Source organism: Hypanus sabinus, chromosome 8 (assembly GCF_030144855.1).
Source record: "Hypanus sabinus isolate sHypSab1 chromosome 8, sHypSab1.hap1, whole genome shotgun sequence".
Classification (NCBI taxonomy): domain Eukaryota; kingdom Metazoa; phylum Chordata; class Chondrichthyes; order Myliobatiformes; family Dasyatidae; genus Hypanus; species Hypanus sabinus.
In genome coordinates this window covers 108,735,821-108,755,351 of record NC_082713.1, presented here as the reverse complement: position 1 = coordinate 108,755,351, position 19,531 = coordinate 108,735,821, and the positions used below count along the sequence as shown (strand labels likewise).

At 41.5% G+C, this 19,531-nt stretch overlaps 1 protein-coding gene across 4 annotated transcripts in view; it reads right to left on the bottom strand.

Moving 5' to 3' along the window:
• The window catches only part of ppp1r12a (protein phosphatase 1, regulatory subunit 12A), a 238,941-nt gene that overhangs the window by 45,234 nt on the left and 174,176 nt on the right, over positions 1 to 19,531 (bottom strand). For all 4 annotated transcript variants that reach the window (XM_059977568.1, XM_059977565.1, XM_059977566.1 and 1 more), the window contains 5 exons: positions 18,409 to 18,499; positions 11,950 to 12,141; positions 10,100 to 10,262; positions 6,131 to 6,255; positions 2,835 to 2,894 (listed from right to left, as the gene is read on the bottom strand). In XM_059977568.1, the coding sequence (XP_059833551.1) occupies positions 2,835 to 2,894; positions 6,131 to 6,255; positions 10,100 to 10,262; positions 11,950 to 12,141; positions 18,409 to 18,499 (631 nt within the window). The remainder of the gene's footprint in view (positions 1 to 2,834; positions 2,895 to 6,130; positions 6,256 to 10,099; positions 10,263 to 11,949; positions 12,142 to 18,408; positions 18,500 to 19,531) is intronic.

Genomic DNA, 19,531 nt, shown 5'->3' with positions numbered 1-19,531 from the left:
TAAATCCCCCCCCCCCAGGGTGAAAATGGCAAGTACGGGGGCGTAATTTTCCTGGAGGAAATATAGGAAGATAACAAAGAACACAGACAAAATGCCAGACGAACTCATCAGGTCAGACAGCATCTATGGAAAAGAATAAACAGTCAATGTTTCAGGCCAAGACTCTTCATCAAGGGGGCATTAGAGGTAGTTTATCGTTTTTTTTAAACACAAAGGGAGTGGTGGGTGTGTGGAACGCCCTGCCAAGGGAGGTGGCGGTAAATACATTAGGGGCAAATACATTTAACTCTTGTATAGACACATAGATGAAAGAAAAAAAGGACTGTGTGAGGTGGGGTGGGAAAGAGATTCATCTTGATTAATAGGTCGGTACCACATTGTGGGCCAAAGGAAAGGCACTGTACTGCTACATGTTCATACAAATATGAAAACATCCAATCCTCTCACTTTGCCTTCACTCTGCATACTTCTCACCAATCATTCTTACTTCTTTTCAAAACTTGCTATACTCATTGCCTCAAGAACACTTGATATGGTAAAATAGATCACTGACGCAGAATGTGAATTGATGGAGATTCAGTATCAATCCAGGAACACCCAGCAGCATCTCAAGTGGACAAGTCACTGTTAACTGTGGCTCTGACAGCAGGTCAGAAGCTTGGTGTCCTACAACAAATGACTCACTTCCCAACACCCCAGAAAAAATGCAGTAGGATGGATGAGTTCAGTTCCAATAACTCTTAAAAGCTTGGTATCAAAATTAATTGAAAGAGTGCAGAGAAAATTTACCAGGATGCTGAAGACCTGAGTAATAGGAGAAGGATGAAAAGGTTAGGACTTTATTCTCAGAAACGTAGGAAAATGAGGAATGATTTGAGTACAAAATCAAGAGGTGCACAGATATAATTAGATATAGCAGGCTTTTTCCACTGAGGTCTGGGTTAAGGGTAAAAGGTGAAACGTTTAAGGGGACATGAGGGGAAGTTTCTTCACTCAGAGGATGGTGTGTGTGTGGAATGAGCTGCCAGAAGTTGTGGATGCCGGTTTGATTGCAACATTTAAGAGAAATTTGGTTAAGTACATAGATGGGAGAGGTATGGAGAGCTATGAACCAGGTATGGATCAATGGGACTAGGCAGAGTAACAGCTTGGCACAGACCAGCTGAGCCAAAGGGCCTGTTTCTGAGCAGTAGTGTGCTATGCTCTAAAAGCTGAAATGCACAGCAACGTAAAAAGCTACAGAGAGTAGTGGGCTCAGCCCAGGACACCATGGGCATATTCCTCCCAATCAGTGGTAGTGCTTCGAAGTATCAACATCTACAAAGTAAATATCCCAACCCATCACTTGGGCCACGCCATCTTTTCCACAACAACCATAGTATAGTAGGTATTCAATTTCAACCATTCAGTTTCTGAACTGGCAAAACCCTAATCACTGTGGTTTAACAGCACTTTGGCAATGTTGTAGTAAAATGGACTTTGTTTTTTATTGTTCGAATTGTGTTCTTTCTTCTAAAAGTTGTATAGAATTTGTTAACACAAGAGATTCTGCAGATCCTGGAAATTCAGGAGTAACTCACGCAAAATGCTGGAGGAAATCAATAGGTCAGGCAGCATCTATGGAGATGATTAAACCATTGACGGTTCAGACCAAGGCCCTTCACCAGAACTGGAAAGGAAGAGGGAAGAATCCAGTATAAGATGGGGGTAGAGAGGAGGAGTAAAATCTGGAAGGTGATAGGTGAAGTTGTTGTGGGGGTGGGAGTTGGGGGGATAAAAGGAGAAGCTGGGAGGTGATAGATCAAAGAGATGACAGCTAAAGGAGGAATCTGATAAGAGGAGAGCAAAACATGGAAGAAAGGGAAAGATGGAGGTGATAGGCAGGTGAAGAGAAGATAAGGGGTACAGGGAAGTCAGAGAAAGCCCCTCTGGTGCCCCTCCTCCTTTTCTTTCTCCCATGGTGATGAAGGATATCAGACTCAAACATTGATTCTTTATTCCACTCCATAGATGCTGCCTGACCAGCTGAGTTTCTCCTACATATTGTATCACCCTGTATAACTTATTCACATTTTTCTTGTGAACACTGCTTACGTCATATTATGTATCCATGCTGCTGCTAAAATAAGAATGTCATTGCACCTGTTCAGACAGATACTTGTATGCATGACAATAAACACTTGACACCTGAGGGCATAGCTGTACTGGAGGTTGAAGGGTTAAATGTTCAGAATGGTAATGGAGTAACCATTAATACTTCAGGCTTGCAGTCATTGTTTATCCTGAAGGAGGAGGAGAGTTTCTTTCAAATAAGCAAACCATGAAACTTGCAATGTGGCCCTCCAGTTTGATTTAACATTTGTTTTGGATAAAACAAAAACAATGGACCTGCCAATGTTTTACACACCATGTCAATGACTGTAATGATGAACATTCTTTCTAAATGTTTCTCCACGCTGAATCCAAGAATCTATCTGTAATGATACATTTTCTGAACTGGTATCATATACTGCCCAAATATGTACATTTTTAGAGCAGGTATGTCATTATATGGGATAGGAACTACTGCAATAAATCCATTTGAAGGGTAATAACACCACAAACACAGATTCCACTTTACGTCACAAAGTGCAAAAGACAGAAACAACTCCCTTCATTTGAAAGAAAGTTTAATTAATCACGAAAGATTATGACTACTTCTGCTTCAGACTCATAGTAAACACAGACAGAAGTAAATGCACATGGGTTATACTGCAAGAAGCTTTTACTGGGATGTTTCTTTCACTGTTCCAATCTAAACATTTCATGTCCACTGCTTGGATAAAGAAAGTTACCTGGCACTTCTTATTTATTCCTTCTGTATCTGACTGCTCTTCTTGTTCATTCTCATCGCTCTATAAACAAAGTATGAAATGTTAGGATAAATGGAATGAAAACACTTAAGTATTTCAATCACAAACAAGAGAAAATCTGCATATGCTGGAAATCCAAGCTACACACACAAAATGCTGGATGAAGTCAGCAGGCTAGGCAGCACCTATGGAAGAGTAGAGTTGATGTTTTGGGCCAAGACCCTTCAGCAGGACTGGAGAAAAAAAGATGAGGCGTAGAGTTAAAAGGTGTGGAGAGGGGAAGGGAGAAACACAGGGTGATAGGTGAAACTGGGAGGGAGAGTGGTAAACAGCTGGGAGGTTGATTGGTGAAAGAGATACAGGGCTGCAGAAGGAGAAGTCTGATAGGAGAGATCAAAAGGCCAATGTAGAAAGAAAAGGAGGAACACCAGAGGGGGATGGGTAGGCAAGGAAATAGGTGAGGGACATAAAATGGGGAATGGTGAAGGGGGGAACGGCCATTGCCGGAAGTTCAAGAAATTGATGTTCCCCCATCAGGTTGGAGGCTACCCAGACAGAATATAAGGTGTTGCTCCTCCAGCCTGAGTGTGGCCACATCACAACAGTGGAGGCTATGGATAGACATATCTGAATGGGAGTGGGTAGTGGAATTAAAATGAATGGGCACTGGGAGATCCCGCTTTTTCTGATGGATGGAGCGTAGGTGCTCAGCGAAGCAGTCTCGCAATCTACATCTGGTCTCACCAATATACAGATCATCACACCGGGAGCACCAGAGACAGTAAATGACCCCAACAGACTCACAGGTGAAGCGTCGCCTCACCTGGAAGTACAGTTTGGAGCCCTGAATGGTAGTGTGGGTGAAATACCATTAGGGAGATCAGTGGGGAGGGGCAAATAGACCAGAGAGTGTGGTTAGGAAACAATCCCTGTGCAAAGCAGAAGAGGGGGGGGGGGGGGGAGAGGCAGAGGGAGAAAGATGCCCTCACCTATCACCTCACCATCCTTCTTGTCCAGCACATAATTCTCCACAATTTCTGCCATCTCCAATGGGATCCCACCACCAAACACATCTTCCATCTCCCCCACTTTCTGCAGGGATCGCTCCCTACATGATGCCCTTGTCCCTTCATCCCTCCCCGTTGATCTCCCTCCTGGCACTTATCCTTGAAAGTGGAACAAGAGCTATACCTGTTGTTACACCACCTTCCTCATGACTATTCAGGGCCCCAAACAGTCCTTCCAGCTGAGGTGCCACTTCACCTATTAGGGTCATCTACCGTGTCTGGTGCTCCTGGTGTGGCCTCCTGTATATCGGTGAGACCTGATTTAGGTTGGGAGACTGCTTCATCGTGTCGGCCAGAAAAACCAGGATCTCCCAGTGGCCACTCATTTTAATTCTACTATTTATTCCCATTCCAATATGTCTATCCATGGCCTCCTCCACTGTCACGACGAGGCCACTCTCAGGTTGGAGGAACAACACCTTATATTCCATCTGGCTAGCCTCCAACCTGATGGCATGAACATTGATTTCTCAAACTTCTGGTAATGGTCCCTACACCCCCTCTCCCACCATTCCCCATCTCCTTTTCCGTCTCTCACATTATCTCCTTGCCTGACCATGCCTCCCTCTTTTTCTTTCTTCCATGGCCTTCTGTCCTCTATCAGATTTCCCCTTCTGCAGCCCTGCATCTCCGTCACCAATCAACTTTCCAGCTCTTTATTTCTCCCCTCCACCTCCTGGTTTCACCCATCACTTTGTGCTTTCTCCCTCTCCTCCCCTCCACCTTTTTCCCTCCAGTCCTGCTGAAGGGTCTTGGCCCAGAACGTCTACTGTACTCTTTTCCACAGACGTTACCCAGCCTGCTGAGTCCCTCCAGCATTTTGTGTGTGTTACATGTAAGTATTTACTGGCAGTCCAGTGCTGCTGATAATTGTAATCAGACCACAGAATGAAACACCAAAGCAGAACTGTCCAAACTTGCACAACTTAAAACTTAAAATTAAGCACTTGCAATGATACAGTTAAACTGTTGGATTCAATTCATTCAAAATCCAATTTTAAAATAATGCAAAAAAAGATGCAACTGCCTTGTTATTCTCTTCCCAAAGTCATTCACTTTATCTCCATGGTGGATTTATACAATGTGAATTAAATCCCTCATGTAATTCCCCCATTGATCTTTAAAAGATTTAAAGCATTTCCTTCCTTTCCCCCTACTACAGTTCCTGGTGAAGATGCACCTCATCTCAGTAAGGGAAACATGAAATTGTCAAAATGTCACAAAAGACCATGAATGGGAAATAATCTGCTGCTCCTACCAGCCTGCTCCATATGGGACTCTAGGCTCACCAATGAAGCTCATCAAATTCAAGAGAACCAACTGATGTTCAATCCTGTGAATTAACATTTCCTTTATACCAGAAATAGATGATTAAACAGTCATGTTCATCTGAAACATGGATCAAAAACAACAGATGACACAAAATTATGAAGATACTATGTTGTGTACAGCAGATAACATTTCAAAAATGTTACTGCAATTTACAGCACAGGAAGTTCACCCCAGCTCTTAAATGCCATTACCAACGATGAGCAGTGGGAAGAGCCTAATGCACACACTTGGCTACACCTGTTTAACTCATTAACTCACAGCACAGTATTAATAGTGTCTCAGTATTAATAATCCTCTTCTGCCCTCTTAAGTAGCAGATTTATTAAAAAAACATCCCTTCAATTGCAGGGATTAAGAAAAAATGGTTCCTCAGCAACACAAGATCACAAGATCTTCATTAAGAAAATGGTACATATTTTTGCAAAGCATAACAATCAAAATGTGAAATATCGTTGAAGAAGTGGCTTTTCAGTTCAGAATGCCCTTTGAAGAAAAATTCTTGAGCATTTCAAGGAGTTGTCAGGGGAAATGTGGCACGGTAATGAAGTGCAACACAACCTAAGTTAATTTCTGCCACAGTCTATAAGGAGTTTGCACGTTCTCCCCTTGGCCAAGTGAATTACCACTGGCTTTGCTCCCACATTCCAAAGACATATGGGTTAGTTGATTAATTGTGTAATTGGGCAGCAGGGGCTAATTGGGCCAAAAAGACCAGTTACCATGCTGCATCTCCAAGAAAGTAATTTGTATTTGGATCCGAGGAGCTCAAATATACACTGTGGCTGTTAAAGAAATTGTAAAGGATGGTTCCCAGGTTTTACCAACATGACTGAGTTTAAGTCCTGACACATTTAACAGTGGTTAGGGTATCACACTCACATCCTGGGTCCAATAAGAAACCCCTGTGGATCTCCGCTTTTCCCTCGGTCGCCGTCGCTCTCTTACTGATGGTTTATTTTGCGACTTATCATCCAATTTCTCCTCACCATCTCTCTCATCTGTTCCTGCACAAATTAAGAAAGATAAAATTTGTTCAGATCAAAAAAAAAATACAGGAAATCTGAATTAACCATCAGACTTTGCTGATGCAACAATCATAGAAAACACAAGAGGTCACTTGGGTAGAGTCTGTGATATTACCAGAACATAATGGAGAACTGCAGCAGAGGAACAGGCCATTCCGCCTTTCTGGTCATTGCCAAACTATTTTTTTGCTTAGTGCCATCAACCTAAATCTGGACCATAAACTTCCATACCCCTCCCATCCATGTATTCACCCAAACTTCTCTTAAATGAAGTTCAGACAACTTCTACTTTTGCAGCTGCAGGATTTTAAATGAATCCGAAGAGCTAAATAATTTCATGGTATCATGCTTTTTTTAAAGAATGGACATATACCAAATTGACCCATCTAAACAAAGTTGTCAATATGTACAATAAGGCTTTAATTTTATAAAACTTGATTACAAATTGGTACATTTTAAATGAAATTATTCAAATCCTTGACATGAATCATGGAAAGTTGAGGTTTAGTATATCATCTATACCAATTTAATTGATTGCAGATGGAGGAAGAATTTTGCATCAGTCTTTCTTGTGGAAGACACCAGCTGGAAATTGTCAGAAATCTGAGAGTGCCAGGAGGCAGAATTGAGTGAAATTCCTATTACTAAGGAGAAAGTGCTTTGGATACTGAAAGGTCTGAAGGTAGATGAGTCACCTGGACCAGATGGACTACATCCCAGGGTTTTGAAAGAAATGCCTGAAGAAATTGTGGAGGCATTAGTAACGATCTTTCACAAATCATGAGATTCTGGAATGGTCCCAGTGGACTGGAAATTATAAACATTACTCCACTCTTTGAGGGAGGCAAAAGGCAGCAAATTATAGGCCAGTTCATCTGACTGCAGTAGTTAGGAAGATTTTGGAGATCATTATTAAGGATGAAGTTTCAGGGTACTTCAAGGCACATGCTCCTATATCTTATGGGTGGGCTGGGGAAGGGTGGAGCAAGCAATAACTGAACTATTGCAAAGTTACCAGATTTAAACAGGTCCTGCAGCAGGGCAATTTGGGTAAGACCACAAGAAATAAGAGCAGAATTAGGCCATTTGTCCCTTCAAGTCTGCTCTGCCATTCCATGGCTGATTTATTATCCCTCCCTGCCAGTCTCCTGCCTTCTCCCCATAACCTTTGACACCCTGATTAATCAAGAACCTATCCAACCCCTGGTTTAAATATATCCAATCACTTCACCTCCACAGCTGTCCGTGGCAATGAACTTCTCAGATTCACCACCCTGTGGCTGAAGAAATTCCTCCTTATCTCTGCTCTAAAAGGGTGTGTTTGGATTCTGAGGATGTGCCATCTGCTCCTAGAATGTCCTGCTATTGGAAACATCCTTTGTCCATTCCATCAAGGTCTTTCAATATTAAACTATAACTATTTGTATTATAATAAAACAAGCAGTACAAAGATGTGAAACAGCAGTAATAAAAGAGAAAAAGTGACCAGTACAGGACGAGAGTGTGTCTGTCAGATGGGGAGTGGTAGTGGGTGGGGGTGGGGGCGGGGGGGGGGGGGGGAGGTGGAGGAAGAACTTCATTCCCTCTTAATGTCTGAGATGGCCAGTCCCTTTTTCTGAGACTGTGAACACCACTGCAAGGGTTAAAAAAAATCTGTCATACTTTTGCTACACTCACTCTACCTTATGTAGTGAGACCAGACCTGTACCAATGTCACAAATGGAGTTCCATCAAACAAAGCACCACACATAACACCATGATATTCAAAGGAAAGGGAACACAACACTTGCTTTCCTGTGCTTTATCTCTATATTTGAATTTAATCATTCTGGTCAGTATGTCAGAATGCAAAGCTAAGGTCAAGGCACAGCTAAAAGTCTACTCCTCCTTGTGGACACCTCAGAAGGACAAAGATCAGTCCGTCCACTCCACTCCAAGTCCTCAAGTGATGTAATTGTGCTCAACTCTACACAAGTCCTCTGGTGGGAAGACAAAAACGTCGCTTATGATACTGGAGTGCCTTGCGATAAAAGCAATAGTGAATTCCATGCTGGTTTGGAGATGCTGAATGATCTCTAGAAACCAGCATGTAAAAACTTACTTTCTGACTGACACAAAGATGCAGCCAGGAATGGTGAAAAGATTCTGTTAATATAAAGAGCAACTAAGTGAAACTACCCTTCTAAATCAGTAAAATCAGAGCCAAAGATAATCTCTTTCAATAGGTAAAACAACGGCAGCTTCAGTTGGGCAGACCAACGCACAAGTGCAATTATAGTGAAAGCATTGCAGTGCCTCTACTTTCTTAGAAGATTGCAGATTGAGCTTGTCATCTAAAACTTTGACAAGCTTCTGTAGATGCACAGTGGAGAGCATCCTGACAGGTTTCATCACTGTATGGAAACACCAATGCACAGGAATGGAAAAAGCCTACAAAAAGTGGTGGATACAACCTACTCCATCACAGGAAAATCTCACCCCACAAGAAAGAAGCATCCATCTTCAGGATCCCCATCAAACAGGCCATGCCCCCTGCTACCATCATGTAGGAGGTGCAGGAGCCTCAGATCCCACACCACCAGGTTCTGGAACAGTTACAACCCTTCAACCATCAGGTTCCTTCACTCACCTCAACACTGAACTGTTCCACAACCAATCAAACTGCTTTCAAGGACTCTACAACACAGGTTCTCAATATTATATATTACTTAGTTATCATTATTTATTTTATATTTGGAAGTTTATCTTCTTTTGCACATTGGTTGTTTGTCTTGGTAGTGTGTGTGTTTTTTTTCCATTGATTCGTGTGTACAGTATTTCTTTGCACCTACCATAAATGCCAGCAAGAAAATTAATCCCAGAATAGTATATGGTGACATATATGCACTCTGATAGTAAATTTACTTTGAACTTTGATCCATTTGAGATCTTAGAAGGATAATTTCTGCACATCAGCCTCAAATCATACAGCAGATTAACCAGAACCTTAGTAGATGAACGAGGACGGACCAAAGGCTGGGAAGGGTGCCTGACCCAAGATCTCAAGGTGAGGAGAAACCACTACTCTGGATGGAGATAATCTAAAGGGTAATTTTGAACTTTGAAACATCAATGTCCAGCGGTGAAGTCATGAAACAATTGTTTAACAAAAGAAAATGGAAAATTTCTATTAAAAGATCTTGTGAATACTTGAATTCCAGTGAAATTTGATAATTTTGTGTTGGCCTGAACAACTAATTCATAAAGTCCTTGACTCTTGACCTCACCATCTACCTCATTATGACCTTGCATGTTGTCTATCTGCATTACACTTTCTCTGTACTATAACACTTTATTCTGGATTCTGTTATTGTTTTCCTTTGCTGTAATGAAATGATCTGTACAAACAGTATGCTAGGTGAGTTTTTCCCCCCCGTGATAACAAACCAATTTACCAATTAACAAACAATAGACATCTTAAATTTACTTCAATTAAACACAGAATACTACAGTGCAGTACAGGCCTTTTGGCCCACCATGTTGTGCCAACATTTTAACCAACTCCAAGGACAAACATTTTTCTCCATTTTTCTGTTATCTATGTTAAATTAAATTAATTTACTTAAATACTGCAAGTGTAAGGGATATGTAAAAACGTTATGCATGACAAATTTAATAGGAGACAAGGCACCACTTGCATCTTTGGCTTCTGTCAAAGTTATCAGGGCTACCAAGGAAATGGAAATTTTGGTTTTGATGCATTCGTTAAGTGGAACAAACGCATGATCACAGACTCACACTTAACTCTTACCAACAGACAATGCATAAAGAAATGCATGATTACCTTTATCCGCTTCTCCAGAACTTCGAGAGTAAGTTGAATAAGCAGATGTAATGCCTATGAGACTATTGGGTCGACTTAGTTGGGAGGAAACGTATGAACTATTTAGGGCAGAGACAGTGGCAGTTGTGGATGACGTGGTGCTTGGTTTGACGCGTTGATAATGCTTCAGAAAAAAATTAGAAATTTAAAAGTAAGACTGAGAAAGATGTTATACAGTGTTTAAAAGCTAGTATCATACACTGTTAATTTCAAAATGTTTCCCTTTTAATATTTCTGAAACATTACCCACCTTTTTATATTTTTATATAAAGGATTTTTATATTCAAATTATCATATACAGTAACCATTTAGCATCATCTTTTGCCTTCATGAACACCATATGTTTATCATGCACATTGCAGATGGATGCTGTTCAAGGGGATCTGATCTTACAACCCTCTCTTAGAATTAGGAGCATCATAACTGTTTTGAGTTAAAAGTGAAAGCAACTACAGATATCCTGAAAACAAGTGGTAATGAAGTACATAACCGGATTATAATGTCAAAACGAAAACTACACAGGTCAGCATTACCATCAATGATGATGACAGTGACTTATGTCAGAAGACTACTGATCAATTATATCCTTTAAAATTTTGAGACAAGCTCTTTGCGAAGAAAACAGTGCACAGGTATATACTTGGAGTTTCTTTCTCTGGAGGCTTTATAGGGCATTGGTCAGACCACGTTTAGGGTACCGTGAGCAGATTTAGGCCCTATATCTGAGAAATAATCTGCAAGCATTGGAGATGGTCCAGAGAAGGTTCACAAGAATGATCTGAGAATGAAAAAGTTAACAAGCAAGAAGTATTTGATGGCTCTGGGCTTATACTCATTGGAGTTTAGAAGAATTGGTTGTGGGGGTGGGGGGGAATCTCACAGAATATTAAGAGGCCTGGATAGAAGGACGTGGAGAGGATGTTTCCTATGATGGAGGAGTCTAGGACCTCAGGGGACAATGGCATTCCTTTGGAACAGAAGAGGAAGAATGTCCTTAGCCAGAGGTTGGGGAACCTATGAATATTTCAAGAGGAGGTTGTTAGGTTCTTGATTAGTAAGGGCGTCAAAGGCTACAGGGAGAAGGCAAGAGTAGGGGTTTAATAAATCAGCCATGATGGTAGGGCAGACTCGATGGACTTAATGGCCTAATTCTGCTCTTATGTCTTATGCTCTCTCTGCCTGGGGAGGTGCTACTCAGTCAGGCTTCATTGTGACCTCTGCAGTTCAGAGCAAGGCTGCCAAACATTCCTCGAAAGCATTCAAAAACAATTCAAGCCAACATAATGTGGAGTGTTCTCACTTATTCAGAATGGCATTGTAAGGGGTGACAAATACTCAGCATGGCAGCATTCCAAATGTGGATACACACTTGTGTGTATAAATATAAGCCGCGTAACAGGCATTCCAACTGTGAAATGATTCTGCTTCGAGGTGTTCATTAAAATAACAGGCAAAAAGTAACTGGTCAATGGAAACCAAGTCAAGGATTATGCCCAATACTCAGAAGATAAAACCTGATTAAGTGACTGGAATCTCAATTAGAAACCGAGCACACAAATGGTAATGAAGGAAACAATTCAAAAAGAGAACATTTCAGCTGAGATTCAGATTGCACCAGAATGCTACTTAGGTTACACAGGGCTAGATGCAGAAATCTAGAAAGACCAATCTACAAATAAGTCAAGCATAATTGCCACAGTGAATGAAGAATTTGTAGTGAAAGTTTATTTAGCATGAATAATAAAGACAATTGCTTTAAAATATTATATTTAATGACTGAGAATTCATGCCATTTTCTTGAGACCAAATACCTCTTCAGCATTTCTGTTAAGCTTTTGCTTCTCATAATCTTGAGCTTCAGACTGATTTTTGTCCTCTTGCTTTTCTCGGTCTTGCTTTTCTTTCTCCTCCTTCTCCTTCTCCTCTTGTTCTCGAGTTCGACGGTCAACACGACTCCTTCCAATTGTTTTCTCAGCTTCTTGCAAGTCTGTTAGTGTTACACCCTGTAAGACAGTTTTACCCAATACTCAGTCTTAGAATACTGCTTGCTTGGACTTAATACAGGAACCCAAATCTAAGAGCAAGTCCTTTCATCTACCTCTGCAATCATTCAGATGGCTATATTTTTACTGTAAACACAAGACATTCTGCAGATACTGGAGACCCAGAGAAACTTAAGTCAGGAATAAAGAATAATGTAAAGGAATAAAGAGTTGATGTTTCAGGCCAAGATCCTTTATCAGGACTGGAAAAGAAGAGGCAGAAGCTAGGATAAGAAGGTCGAGGAAAGGGGAAGTAGTACAAGTTGGCAGGTGATCAATTAGAGCAAGTGAGGGAGAAGGTGGATGAGTGTGGAAGGGCAATGAAGTACAAAGTTGAGAGGAATAGATGGAAAAGGTAAAGGGCTGAAGGAGAAATCTGATAGGAGAGTTCAGTGGACCACAGAAGAAAGAAGTAGGGACAGAGAAATGATCATATGAGAAAAGAAGGGGTAAGGGGGAGGCAGAATGGGTAATGGAAAAGTGTAGGGGGGGGGGTGTTGAATTGAAGAAGTGTTCTGACCAATGGACCACGCGAAGTGTACAGTTGAGTCCATGCGATCTACTGAAAGCACAACATCACTGTAGGTACTCATTTGTTTGTGCCCCAGATCCCATTTCATTCACGTGCTAATTATCTGGATGCTGAATAGGGAAAATATATCATTAGATCTTTTTTTAAACACTGGATGGCGTTCTACATCTCACTGAAACAGCAACATTATTAATTTCAGCGCATACTAGGATAAAGGACTTAAAAGGTAACTGGCATTATGTCGGGGGCATCACATAGCTAGAGGCTAGCATAACACTATTAAAGAGCCAGCGACTTGGGTTCAATTCCTGCCACTGCTGTAAGGAGTTTGTATGTTCTCCCCATGACCACATGTGCTTCCTCCGGGTACTCCAGTTTCCCCTCTCATTCCCACAAAGACAGGAGGGCCAGTAGGCACATTGGTCACATGGGTGTAATTGGGCAGTGAGGCTGATTGGACTTGAGGGGCCTGTTACTGTGCTGTATCTCTAAATATATACAAATGTATCAACTACTTAAGCTTCAGGACTTGGTGAAATTAAGCACACTCTGCACCTTGTACTGAGGGCCTATTCTCAAGCTTGTGACATGAATGATAGCATCAGATTGATAAAGCAGTAAGAAAGATTAAGTGGAAACCAGCAGAAACACAAAATACAAAATCCATGATATAACGAACTGACACAATAACCTTAAATCAATTTGGTGTATTACAGAGGCCCTGGACAGGATTCAACACAAAATCAATTGAACGCAGCTTGGCATGATGAGGTACAGTGCAATAACCATGGGTGGGATGTCAGTTGATATGATCGCTTTATAAACAGCATATGTTTCAGTGATAGAGGAGCCTTTGAGGATGTAGTGAAATGATGTTGAAGCAAAACCTTGAAAGGAAAATATTCAGGGAGAATGAAGAATGAAGTTTCACAGATATATTGGGCTTTGGAATTCAATTTGGGAGTCTACATCAAAACCCACAATTAAATTGAATTAGTAAAGTGGAACTGCACAGAAGAAAACACTTGCTATCAATGGCTAAGTTTAAGGTGACAGGAGAATGTATAAGGGGGATGACAAGAGATTTTTTTGCACCCACACTGGTGGTCTAAGCAGATACATTAAGGACATTAAAGAGGCTCTTAAAGAGGCACATGGATTAAAAAAAATATGGAAGGCAATGTGATAAGGCTGAAATTCACTTTAGAATAGATTAAAAGGCCTGAACATCATGGGCTGAATGGCCTGTATGTTGAACAACCTTGTAACCTGAACAAGAACAGAAATTGCTGTACTTAGCAGGCATTGCAACAATTAGGTAGCGATGAAAAGGTAATGTCTCCTGATTAGAGCTAATAAATATTATTAGGAGCTTGAGCAGGTCATTCAGCCCATCAAGTCTGCTGTCAGTAATTCAAGATCTTGTGTGATCTTCCAACTCAGTTCTATTTCATGTACCAAATGTGTAATGAACCAGATTTGATAAGGGAACTCGAGGTAAAGGAGCCATGAGGAGGTAGTGACCATAATATGATGAGTTTTAATCTATAATTTGAGAGGGAGAAGGGAAAATCAGAAGTGTCAGTATTACAGTCGAACAAAGGGGACTATGGAGCCATGAGGGAGGAACTAGCCAAAGTTCACTGGAAGGACACCTTAGCAGGGTTGACAGTGGAACAACAATGGCAGGCATTTCTGGGAATAATTCAGAAGGTGCAGGATCAGTTCATTCCAAAGAGGAAAAAAGGTTCTAAGGGGTGTAGGGGGCAACCGTGGCTGATAAGGGAAGTCAAGAACAGTATAAAAATAAAAGAGAAGTATAACATAGCAAAGGTGAGTGGGAAGCCAGGGGATTGGGAAATTTTAAAGTGCAACAGAAGATAACTGAAAAGGCAACATGGGGAGAAAAGATAAGGTACAAAGGTAAGCTAGCCAAGAATATAAAGGAGAATAGTAAAAGCTTCTTTAGGTATGTGAAAAGGAAAAAATAAAAGACCAAAGTTGGGCCCTTGAAGACAGAAACAGGTGAATTTATTATGGGGAACAAGGAAATGGCAGACAAGTCGAACAGGTACTTTGGACCTGTCTTCACGAGGGAAGATGCAGACAATCTCCCAGATGTAATAGTGGCCAGAGGACCAAAGGTAACAGAGGAACTGAAGGAAATTCACATTAGGCAGACAATGGTGTTGGGTAGACTGATGGGACTGAAGGCTAATAAATCCCCAGGGCCTGATGGTCTGCATCCCAGGGTACTTGAGGATGTGGCTCTAGAAATCGTGGACACATTGGAAATCATTTTCCAATGTTCTATAGATTCAGGATCAGTTCCTGAGGATTGGAGGGTAGCTAATGTTATCCCACTTTTTAAGAAAGGAGGGAGAGAGAAAAAACAGGGAATTATAGACCAGTCAGCCTGACATCAGTGGTGGGGAAGATGCTGGAGTCAATTATAAAAGATGAAATAGCAGCACATTTGGATAGCAGTAACAGGATCGGTCCGAGTCAGCATGGATTTATGAAGGGAAAATCATGCTCGACTAATCTTCTGGAATTTTTTGAGGATGTAACTATGAAAATGGACAAGGGAGAGCCAGTGGATGTAGTGTACCTGAACTTTCAGAAAGCCTTTGATAAGGTCCCACATGGGGAATTAGTGGGCAAAATTAGAGCACATGGTATTGGGGATAGGGTACTGACATGGATAGAAAATTGGTTGGCAGACAGAAAGCAAAGAGTAGGGATTAACGGATCCTTTTCAGAATGGCAGGCAGTGACAAGTGGGGTACCGCAAGGCTCAGTGCTGGGACCGCAGCCATTTACAATATACATTAACGATTTAGATGAAGGAATTAAAAGTAACATTAGCAAATTTACAGATGACAAAGCTGGGTGGAAGTGTGAAATATGAGGAGGATGTTAGGAGAATTCAGGGTGACTTGGACAGGTTGGATGAGTGGGCAGATGCAGTTTAATGTGGATAAATGTGAGGTTATCCACTTTGGTGGCAAGAACAGGAAGGCGGATTACTATCTGAATGGTGTCAAGTTAGGAAAAGGGAAGTGCAACGAGATCCAGGTGTCCTTGTTCATCAGTCACTGAGAGTAAGCATGCAGGTACAGCAGGCAGTGAAGAAAGCTAATGGCATGTTGGCCTTTATAACAAGGGGAGTTGAGTATCGGAGCAAAGAGGTCCTTCTGCAGTTGTACAGGGCCCTGGTGAGACTACACTTGGGAGTACTGTGTTCAGTTTTGGTCTCCAAATTTGAGGAAGGACACTCTTGCTACCGAGGGAGTGCAGAGTAGGTTCACGAGGTTAATTCCCGGATGGCAGGACTGTCATATGTTGAAAGATTGGAGCGACTGGGCTTGTATATACTGTAATTTAGAAGGGTGAGAGGGGATCTGATTGAAACATATAAGATTATTAAGGGATTGGACACGCTAGAGGCAGGAAGCATGTTCCCGCTGATGGGTGAGTCCAGAGCTAGAGGTCACAGTTTAAGAATAAGGGGTAGGCCATTTAGAACAGAGTTGAGGAAAAACTTTTCCACCCAGAGAGTTGTGGATCTATGGAATGCGGTGCCTCGGAAGGCAGTGGAGGCCAATTCTCTGGATGCTTTCAAGAAAGAGTTAGATAGAGCTCTTAAAGATAGCAGAGTGAAGGGATATGGGGAGAAGGCAGGAACGGGGCACTGATTGTGGATGACCAGCCATGATCACATTGAGTGGCGGTGCTGGCTCGAAGGGCCAAATGGCCTACTCCTGCACTTATTGTTTATTGTCTAAATACATGTTGATTCTGTCTCTTAACAACTATCAACCTATGGATCTGTTTTGATTTAACTCAATTGTTAATTTGCCACAGCCTTCCAGAACAGAGAATTTGAGGACATTTTGCCTAATTTCAGTCCATAATAGCCTTCTCTTATTCTGAATGTCCTTCACTTTGAGATGTCAGCCAAGAGAAACATCTTGCCTGTCAAGCTCTGAAAGCTGTTTCAAATACACCCGCATTTTTTTGAAATTGAGAGAATAAGGGCATAACTTAATCAACCTTCACTCTCATGCCAAATATACCATTCCAGGAACCTGTCCAGTAGATCTGTGCTGCATTCTATTTTGTACGTAAAGAGATCAAAGCTGTACACAATCTAGACAGACTCTCCGAAGATCGATGTAAATGAAAAAAAGGCCCCTTTACTTTTGTACGCAGATCATCTTGCAAAGTCACTTATTATTTGCAACACATTTAATCTGCTGAAGGAAGTCAGCATGCCCGGCAGCATCGATGGAGAGGAATAAATAGTTGACGTTTTGGGCTGAGACCCTTCAAAAGGACGAGAAAAGAAGGGGGAAAAGACCAGAACAAGGTGGGGAAAGGAGTAGTAGTACAAGCTAACGAGTGATAGGTGAGACCAAGTGAGGAGAAAGGTGGATGGGCATGAGAGGGGGAAAATGTGAGAAGCTGGGAGTGGATAGATGGGAAAGGTTAAGGGCTAAAGAAGGAATCTGGACCATGCAAGAAAGGAAAAGAGGAAGGGCACCGAAGGGAGTGCTGAGCAGGTGAGGAGAAAGAGGGAAGGCAGAATGGGGAATGGAGAGAAGGGGGTGGGGAGGAGTAATTACTGGAAGTTAGAGAAATTGATGTTGTTAAATTGGAGGCTGTGCACTAGTTTTCAATTATATGCACAAGGACACCCATGTTTCTGAAGATCAATGTTCCCCAGCCATTATCATTTATCTCTGCTTAATTTTGCGTTCCAAAGTGGCTTTCATATATTTCCATATGGTATACCCATGCACTTAACACACTTTCTTGAAGCCTCGTCACACCTTCCTCACCACTTCAATCTCTGTCAGAACAATGCTACAGATTGTGATTTGTTCAAACCTTGGCATCAATCCCTGCAGTATCCAACTGATCACAGCCTGCTAACTTGATACAGAAACATGCATTCCACCATTTCCTTTTCGTTAACCAGTCTCAATCCAAGCCCCAATCATCCCCAATTTAATTCCTTCTGACCTTGTTCCATGCCAGAAGTTGAACAATCTCACTGCATCCATCTGAAAACCTGAATACACCACATGATCACAAGAGATGCTGCAGATGCTGGAAATGTTGAGCAACACACATAAAATACTGGAGGAACTCAGCAGGTCAGGCAGCATTCATGTAGGGAAATAAACAGTCAATGTTTCAGGCCGAGATCCTTCATCTGGTAAGGAAGTCAGAATAAGCAAGCGGGAAGATTGGCTAAGGAACATTGATCTTCAGAAATATGGCAGGTTACACTTGAAGCCATGTGAGGGGAGAGGGGTGATGAAGTAAAAAGATTGGAGGTGATAGGTGTAACTGTACAGGGCTGAAGGAAGAATCTGAGAGGAGAGAATAGCGGACCATGGAAGAAAGGTACGGAGAATCATCTTCATCTATTCACATCACACTCAAAGGATTCCAGCAGATGAGTCAAACATGATTTCTCATTCATTGATGCAGAATGACTTTGCTCAGTCCAATTATTCTTTCTGAGGTGATCTATAATGACATCACGATAGAAACTCACTGGCCTAAAACTGTATCTTCTGTACTTTTTCCCCATTGACCCTGCCTTAAGCAAATATTTCCAACATTTTCTTTTGAATTAATTGGAAACTTAATTGCAAATCCAGTTGAGGAAGTCTTCAACTTGCCTGTGTTGACCTTCTTGACTGCCTTGCTTGTCTTGACCTGGCTTTTCTCTGCGATTCAGATTCTTCATCCCGGACAGGAGTTAAATACGACCTGAAGCAGTAAATGTCAATGGGGTCAGAGAAATCACTAATATCTTGCAATCCAAGTACATTTAAGGGGAAGCAAACTCTGCTGAACTATCTTCTGTTATATCTAAAGTGCCTCTCGTTAAATATGACATTCTATTTGCTCATAAATCCCAAGACTTTCAAAATAATTTCTTCTGTTACTGCTGAAATAAACATGTGAATACAATTCTATCACAGACACAACTCAGCCTGTGCACCAAAGGCAAAGTTTGGAATTTAAACATTATTTTCACTTCTTACCAAAAAAAATCATTTTGATTTGAACAGACTCAGACAATGGGCATTTTTGCTTTGCATACAAACATAATTAGAATAGAAAACAGAGCCAGGCATAATATTTACAATTAATCATTTAAGCTAAAGCTTGTCAGATGATTCATTGTGGAAGTAGCTTTCATTGGCAGTCCTCTGCATTACACATACTGCTAACATGCTTACAATAATTCATTGGGCACCAGATGCTATTAGTGCAGGACATTTACAGCACGGAGTCAAATTCATACATATAACCTCTAGCGGAAATGCGCATGCAGTCTTAATAATTAAAAGAGCAAAACAAAATTGGTAGAGAATGCCAGAAAATCAAGACGACTAACTTGGAGCCAGTCCACATTCTGGCCTTTCACAACTACTTTTTCTCCACACAGCAGCTAAAACAAATATACAATAATAAATTACAACTCTGATACAGTTAAAGTTCTCAACCAAGGAGTCACCAGTGATGCACCTAACCTTTAAGCCCAGTTAACATACTTAAAATTACTTGTTGGCAATCAAACAGTTGTGCAAGGCCTTCCCAGGTTATGGACAACTAGCTTACGGAAACCCCATGCATACGAATGGGTGTCTGTGAGACTGCAGACTGGCAGAGCATCTTATGCCAGTTGGGAAGGGGCATTCCTGAGTGTCTTCTCTCCACACCCACAACAGTCTGGAGGGGAGGTGGCAGAGGAGATGGACTGGGTCAGGCCAAGCACAACTGGAAGGTCTGAGC